General features: G+C 44.9%; 1 protein-coding gene across 3 annotated transcripts in view; it reads left to right on the plus strand.

Moving 5' to 3' along the window:
* SYNE3 (spectrin repeat containing nuclear envelope family member 3) overlaps window positions 1-6,971 on the plus strand; it is a 118,621-nt gene extending 111,650 nt beyond the window's left edge. For all 3 annotated transcript variants that reach the window (XM_040333230.1, XM_040333231.1, XM_040333232.1), the window contains 3 exons: window positions 1,264-1,419; window positions 2,973-3,011; window positions 6,380-6,971. In XM_040333230.1, the coding sequence (XP_040189164.1) occupies window positions 1,264-1,419; window positions 2,973-3,011; window positions 6,380-6,574 (390 nt within the window). In that variant the 3' untranslated portion in view covers window positions 6,575-6,971. The remainder of the gene's footprint in view (window positions 1-1,263; window positions 1,420-2,972; window positions 3,012-6,379) is intronic.
* Window positions 6,972-8,619: the final 1,648 nt, after the last annotated feature.

The following is an 8,619-nucleotide window of genomic DNA, read 5'->3' on the forward strand; positions in this document are numbered from 1 at the left end:
AAATATTGAGAATTCTTCCACATGTGAAGGACAGGCTCCAGAAATACTGAGCTGTTTTTTCACTATATAATCTGTAGTTTCTTCTATGAGTATTAAAGGGGTTGTAAACCCTCTAGGTTTGTTTTCTCAATACATTCTATACATTAAGGTCAAAAACCTTCTGTAGTGCAACAGGCCCCCCCCCCCAGAGTCCCCCTTTTACTTACGTGCGCCCGGTCTTTCCAGCAAAGGGAACGAGCACAGCAGCTCCAGCCGGTGTCTTGGGTCCTGATTGGATAGATTGATAGCAGCGCAGTCATTGGCTTCCGCTGCTGTCAATCAAATCCAATGACGCCAGGGGATTGGGGCCGAGTCCTGCTGTCTGTGTCAATAGGCGCAGCAGAAGGACACGGGAGCTCACCCACACAAGTGCCCTAACGGAGAGTGGCTCGCCAACGATGCACTCGAGAAGAGGATGAGCCAGGAGAGCCGCTGAGGGACCCCAGAAGAGGAGGATCGGGCCCACTCTGTGCAAAACCAACTGCACAGAGGAGGTAAGTATGACATGTTTTTTTTTTTTGTTTGTTTTTAAACCGAACCTATAGATACCAATTTTGGGGTAGAAATTGAACCTTAAAGGATATCTGGTATAAAACATTAAAGTAGAGCTATGGGCAAAACTTTTTTTCATTTTGGATAGAATAATGGAGGGTTATAACCCCTGTCAGATTTTTTTTCTGCCACCTGTGTCCCAATGGGGAGATTTCCCCCTCACTTCCTGTCCCATAGCCAAACAGGAAGTGAAAGGAAATCCCTGCAAATTAATTTACTGTATGTGTGTGTATACTGTGTGGCCCCATAATCTAGTGCCTGGTGGCCCCATAATCTCCTATTGCCCAGGGACCCCATAATCTCCTATTGCCCAGGGGCCCCATAATCTCCTATTGCCCGGGGGCCCCATAATCTCCTATTGCCCGGGGGCCCCATAATCTCCTATTGCCCGGGTGCCCCATGAGTTGTCAGTCCGCCCCTGGGGGGGTCTCCTTAATAGGGGCACAGACTGCAATAAAAACAGAGGGGTTCTAATCCATCTCCACTCTATCCCAAAAAAATAATTTTTGCCTTTAGATATACTTTAAGTAAGAGTGTCTGTGGTCACCCAATGATCTATTAAAATTCCAGCTTCCTGTCTATTGGGGGAAGTTATAAGGTGATGGTAAATATTGTAGTTCAGGTTGCTTTATTGTATCATATTGAGTAAGAGTTTCTTCTCGCTATGTGCAGATGTTGAAGTCTCGGGTCCATCAGGGCCAGAAGCTATTTGAAGGTCTCCTTCACTGCCGGCCGGGCATGTCTGTGACAGAGGACCTCAGATTCGAAGATCTGCGATATCGCTGGATGCTCTACAAATCCAAACTCCGCGATTCTGAGAACCACGCGGTACGAGAGTCAAAAAACATTATCATTTAAAGAGTCTTTTTTAAATGTACCAAAAATTACCTTCTGTTGCCAACAGTGTTGAAAGAGCTTCCTTTAATACCGTGTTTCCCCTGAAAATAAGACCTACCCCAAAAATAAGACCTAGCGTTATTTTCCAGGAGGGCTACAATATAAGCCCCACCCCGAAAATAGGCCCTAGTTTAACCACTTATTTCTTATTTTCGTACTACAGACACCATTTACCCCAGTAATGCCCCTGAGGAGCAATTGATCTTCTTTCCCTACCACAGTCACTGTTCACCTCAGTCCCACCCCTGAGGTGCTAATGATCTCAGATACCTTCTACAGACCAAAACAGACTCCTTTTAAAGACAATTTTTACCTTTCACATAAATAACACCTTTGTGTAGCTAATGATGCTGCATTGTGATTATAGGCGCACACCAGGACCAGTTTGGGTGTAACGTGATTCATGTTATCTTCTGATAGCAAACATATAAAAAAACATGAACTTTAAACCTTGACGCTGAGCGAGTCCCTAGTGAGAATGAAACCCAAAACCCAATGCCCCAAATGTTACACCCAATATGGCTTCCAGGGGGGGTCATTTTTGTAATAAATATATTATTATTAAAATTACATATGAATCTTCTGATGGGATATGTATACTGGGCCATATTCTCAAATTTACGCAGGCGTATCAGCAGATACGCCGACGTAAGTCCGATCCTATGTTTAAGTGTATTCTCAAAATGAGATACACTTAAACATGCCTAAGATACGACGGCCTGCGCCGTTGTATCTTAGGCTGCAATATTTACGCTGACCGCTAGGTGGCGGTCAGCGTAGAATATGCAAGTGACTAGTCACGCCGATTCTCTAACCTACGCTTGCCCGCCGTAGTGTTTTAACGTCGTTTCCGTAAGCGATACGCGGCGTAAAGATAAAGATGCCCCCTAGGTGGCGTACTCAATGTTAAGTATGGCCGTCGATCCCGCGTCGAAATTTGAAAATTTTACGTTGTTTGCGTAAGTCGTCCGTGAATGGCGCTGGACGCCATTTACGTTACAGTCAAAACAAATGACGTCCGTGAGACGTCATTTAGCGCAATGCACGTCGGGTAATTTACCCGACGGAGCATGCGCATTACGATCGGCGCGGGAGCGCGCCTAATTTAAATGATCCACGCCCCCTACCAGGATCATTTGAATTAGGAGGGCTTGCGCGGGCGGGCCGCCGCAAGTTTACAGGTAAGTGGTTTGGGAATCAGGCACTTGCCACTTAAACTTGCGGCGGCGTAACGTAAAGGACATACGTTCCGCCGCCTCAGATCTTTAAGAATATGCCCCACTGTTTGTATATCAAAGACTAGGGCAGTAGAAGGATCACCAATGGCATGCCATGCATGGTAAGTATAATCCTTAAGTCAGATCAGTGAAAGGTGATATTTGATTGGTTGCTATGGGATACTGCGTTTTTTGTTTAATTAGAATCCTAACTGTTATATCCAGTTTGTAGAAACTGATTTTGAAAAACTGTTTTTCCCCCTACAGAGCCTAAACCTGACCCATGAGCCCAGGGATGTCACCAAGGTAAAGTGTTCCCTCCTTGTCCGCTGTAGAAGCGTCGAGTGGCATGTTGTGTTAGTTATTGTGAGCAATGTATAAATACTGATGTATAGTAAGCCCCCCCCCCATCTGTATGTGCCTGCCACATGTGCTGTATAATGAGTCTGTTCTGACCTATTATGCCCCACCCACTTTTATGGCAAGCCACGCCCACAATCACCATAGGACCCATCAACAGTGGTCAAAAACGACCCACACTTTCGGTCAATGTTTTGGGTGGAGTGTGCATTTTTACCTTTTCTACCACCCATGCTGTCCGTTAAAGGCAACCAGTTCCCCTGATGTCTGCTGGGAAAACGACACGTCCAGGAGGGTAGAACCTGCAACCTATGCTGTTGAGGCAATTCACAGCTATGGGAAGGCGTTCTTTGGCCTTTTTGCCTTGGGTGTTCAAAGACCTTGTCTTGGCAGTGAGGGAGGAACCAATGAGAGTCGCGAGGGACCACCTATATTAAAATGGCATACGTGCCTTCATTATTGTGCCAGATTCCTGGACACTGTTAACCCCACCCATGAGCTGTAGTTTTCCCACCCATGAGCTGTAGTTTTCCCACCCATGAGCTGTAGTTTTCCCACCCATGAGCTGCAGTTTTCCCACCCATGAGCTGCAGTTTTCCCACCCATGAGCTGTAGTTTCCCCAACCATGAGCTGTAGTTTTCCCACCCATGAGCTGTAGTTTTCCCACCCATGAGCTGCAGTTTTCCCACCCATGAGCTGTAGTTTTCCCACCCATGAGCTGTAGTTTTCCCACCCATGAGCTGCAGTTCCCCCACCCATGAGCTGTAGTTTCCCCACCCATGAGCTGCAGTTCCCCCACCCATGAGCTTCAGTTTTCCCACCCATGAGCTTCAGTTTTCCCACCCATGAGCTGTAGTTTTCCCACCCATTAGCTGTAGTTTCCCTACCTATTAGCTGTAGTTTTCCCACCCATGAGCTGTAGTTTTCCCACCCATGAGCTGCAGTTTTCCCACCCATGAGCTGAATTTTCCACCCAAATCATGCCCCAGTTTATGGGCTGTCCCACCCATACCTCGCCTCTAAATATATGGGGACTTCCCATGATGCCCATATACAGGTTGGTCCTACCCGGACCCCACTTTTATACAGTGCCTTGAAAAAGTATTCATACCCCTTGACATGTTCCAAATGTTATGTTTCAACCAAAAATTGATTTTATTGGGAATTTTATGTGATAGACCAACACAAAGTGGCACATAATTGTAAGGTGGAAGGAAAATGATAAATGGTTTTCAAAATTCTTTACAAATAAATATGTGAAAAGTGTGTGGGGTACATTTGTATTCAGCCCCCTTTACTCTGATACCCCTAACTAAAATCTAGTGGAAACAATTGCCTTTAGAAGTCACCTAATTAGTAAATAGAGTCCACCTGTGTGTCATTTAATCTCAGTATAAATGCATCTGTTCTGTGAAGCCCTCGGAGGTTTGTTAGAGAACCTTAGTGAACAAACCACACAATGAAGGCCAAGGAAAACACCAGACAGGTCAGGGATAAAGTTGTGGAGAAGTATAAAGCAGGGTTAGGTTATAAAAAAATATCCCAAGCTTTGAACATCTCACAGAGCTCTGTTCAATCCATCATCCGAAAATGTAAAGAGTATGGCACAACTGCAAACCTACCAAGACATGGCCGTCCACCTAAACTGACCGGCCGGGCAAGGAGAACATTCATCAGAGAAGCAGCCAAGAGGCCCATGGTAACTCTGGAGGAGCTGCAGAGATCCACAGCTCGGGGGGGGGGGGGAGAATCTGTCCACAGGACAACTATCAGTCGTGCTCTCCACAAATCTGCCCTTTATGGAAGAGTGACAAGAAGAAAGACATTGGTGAAAGATATTCATAAGAAGTCCTGTTTGAAGTTTGTGAGAAGCCATGTGGGGGACACAGCAAACATGTGGAAGAAGGTGCTCTGGTCAGATAAGACCAAAATGGAACTTTTTGGCCTATGTGTGGCGGAAAACTAACACTGCACATCACCCTGAACACACCATCCCCACTGTGAAACATGGTGGTGGCAGCATCATATGGTGGGGATGCTTTTCTTCAGCAGGGACAAGGAAGCTGGTCAGAGTTGATGGGAAGATGGATGATGCCAAATACAGGACAATCTTAGAAGAAACCCTGTTAAGAGTCTACAAAATACATGAGACTGGGCCGGAGGTTCACCTTCCAGCAGGACAATGACCCTAAACATACAGCCAGAGCTGCAATGGAATGGTTTAGATCAAAGCATATTCATGTGTTAGAATGGCCCAGTCACAGCCCAGACTTAAATCACATTGAGAATCTGTGGCAAGACTTGAAAATTGCTGATCACAGACGCTCTCCATCCAATCTGACAGAGGTTGAGATATTTTGCAAAGAAGAATGGGCAGAAATGTCCCTCTCTAGATGTGCAAAGCTGGTAGAGACATCCCCAAAAAGACTTGCAGCTGTAATTGCAGAGAAAGACGGTTCTACAAAGTATTGACTCCGGGGGGCGCCATACAAATGTACCCCAAAATTTTCACATATTTATTCGTAAAAAAAATTGAAAACCATTTATCATTTTCCTTCCACTTCACAATTATGTGCCACTTTGTGTTGGTCTATCACGGGGATATGCAATTAATGGACCTCCAGCTGTTGCAAAACTACAATTCCCATGAGGCATAGCAAGACTCTCACAGCCACAAGCATGACACCCAGAGGCAGAGGCATGATGGGACTTGTAGTTTTGCAACAGCTGGAGGTCCGCTAATTGCATATCCCTGGACTCTATCACATAAAATCCCAATAAAATACATTTATATTTTTGGTTGTAACATGAGAAAATGGGGAAAATTTCAGGGGGTATGAATACTTTTTCAAGGCACTGTACATGAAGGAACCGCCCCCTCACAGCCCCGATCCCCACAATGGATGCCCTTTTTAAGTCAAATATGGCTGATACCCTGATCCCAGTACACAGCACCAGCTGGATAGTGGACCAAGATGTGGGGCTGTCTCAGAAAATCAAGTAAGGTCGGCATGTGCGCAATTGCCTAAAGATTTGGCAGAGGGCGGCACCACTTTAGAGTTAAGGATTACGGTGGTGCTACCTCCACACTTGATGATTGGACCCTTAGGCAGCAACATGTTGATAGGTCATCATCTCTGCTCGCTCTGTCAGCATGCAGGAATACACAGGAATAATCAACAGCATTATCTTTTAATACATATATAAAAAATGGCAATTAATTTTATTTTTTATACAACAATTCATTTTATTTTTTCATAGCTGCCTGGAAATCAGGTTTGGGGATTTAATAACCTTTTGCTGTGTCTTGCAGAAATCGGGAGGACTCTGCTCGTTCCTGCACCGCGTCTGTTGTGCTGCTCTACCGCTACAGCTCCTCCTTCTCCTCCTCCTCCTGCTGGCCTTCCTGCTCCCTCTAGTGCATGAAAGTCAGAACTGCGCTCTGGCCAACAATTATGCACGCTCCTTCAACCTGATGCTCAAGTACGACGGCCCGCCGCCCACATAGAGACCCGTCGGCTCTCATTTGGAATATACTGTGCCCCCTTTTCATTTTATTTTTTTTATCTTTTCGCTATGGCAGCTGTTCTTTCATCTTGTATATAATTGCTGATTAACCCCTTCACTGCCTGGGCGGTGGCAGGGAGGGAGGGGTGGAGATTCTCTGCAGTGACTGCAAGGTTTATTTAAACCTGTATATAGCTGTGATGTATATACAAATATGCAATGCCTTTGTTTTATATTTTATACTTTGTAATGATATTTATACTTTTTACACTAGGCACATATACGTTTTATAACAGTGTATCTTGTTTGTATTCTCTGGCTTTGACAATCACATCGGACCGTGACAAACGATTTGGGATGTGTGGTATTAAAGGAGAACTCTGACTTTACGACTAAAAGGCAAGGCCTTGTTTTCAAATTAAGTTGCTAAATATTATCAGCGAACCTTTTCTGTGCAGTAGAGTAGGGGGTCTCCAAACTTTCTAAACAAAGGGTCCATTTACTGCCCTTCAGACTTTGGGGGGGCCGGACTGTGGCCAGTGAGATTAGAAAATGCCCTGATGTCAGTGGGAGGTAACATTGCCCCATTATTGGTATTAGTGGGAGGAATAGTGTCCCATCATTGGTGTCAGTGGGAGGAATAGTGTCCCATCATTGGTTTCAGTGGGAAGAATAGTGTCCCATCATTGGTGTCAGTGGGAAGAATAGTGACCCATCATTGGTGTCAGTGGGAAGAATAGTGTCCCATCATTGGTGTCAGTGGGAGGAATATCCCTATCTTTATATAAATTTAGCAATGTTAGTAATTTCCATTCATTAGATTGAAGCCATCATTATCAGCTGTTTTTGGATGAAGCAGGCTCATCGGAGATTGCATATAGTCCCTAACAATGGGATTGCTGGACAGGAGGTTGGCCTTGCACAGACAAATGTACATCCTTGAAAACAGAATCATTTCTCAGACAATGACACCCCAATGGGTGTCCTCCTGGCAGCGATGGGCTGTGGGTGTGCCTGGCCTTCCAGGATCCGCCTCCTCCCCATGGGTCATTTGGAAATCCTTGCTGCACTGCTGTACTTCTTTACTTTAGTTCCAACAAAGTCTATTGGACCAGTGCACAAAACAAGGTCTATAAAGACATGGATGAGCGAGTTTGGGGTGGAGGAACTTGGCTGGCCTGCACAGAGTCCTGGCCTCAACCCAAAAGAACACCTTTGGGATGAATTAGAGCGGACCTTCCCAGACCTTCTCATCCAACATCAGTGCCTGACCTCACAAATGCTCTTCTGGAAGAACGGTCAAACATTCCCATAGACACACTCCTAAACCTTGTGGATGGCCTTCCCAGAAGAGGTGAAGCTGTTATAGCTGTAAAGGGCGGGGCCAACTCAATATTGAACCCTACGGACTAAGACTGGGATGTTATTAAAGTTCAGGTGTGTGTAAAGGCAGGCGTCCCAATACTTTTGAAAATATAGTGTATGTGTTATTCTTTGGTAAGAAGATTGATAACTAGAACATACATAAAATAGTGACAATGGTTGAGAAAAACTGAAAGTTTTAGGGAAAATCTGGAGATCTTGGCAACATTTTACCATTTTGGTGCAATGCATTGGATGCAATGGGGAAGGTGAACTTCAGGGGGCGATGGGTTATAAATGGGAAAAAATACAAACACCCCTCATTAGCCTCATTATTTATTTATTCCATAAAAGAGAAAAATTGTAGAAAAAAAAAGTCAAATACAAAGCAGCAGTACACAAACAACAGTTAAACATATTCCTCTGATAGAAGTAAGATAAGAAAAAAACAGATTTAGCCAGATTAAGGTAGAGATACGACGGCGTATCAGTAGATACGCCGTCGTAACTCCGAATCTGCGCCGTCGTATATTTAAGTGTATTCTCAAATTGAGATACACTTAAATGTAGCTAAGATACGACCGCCGGCGCCGTCGTATCTTAGCTGTCTATTTACGCCGGCTGCTAGGGGTGTGTACGCTGATTTACGCCTAGAATGCGTAAATCAGCGAGATGCGCCTATTC

The sequence above is a fragment of the Rana temporaria genome, chromosome 13 (genome assembly GCF_905171775.1).
Source record: "Rana temporaria chromosome 13, aRanTem1.1, whole genome shotgun sequence".
Classification (NCBI taxonomy): domain Eukaryota; kingdom Metazoa; phylum Chordata; class Amphibia; order Anura; family Ranidae; genus Rana; species Rana temporaria.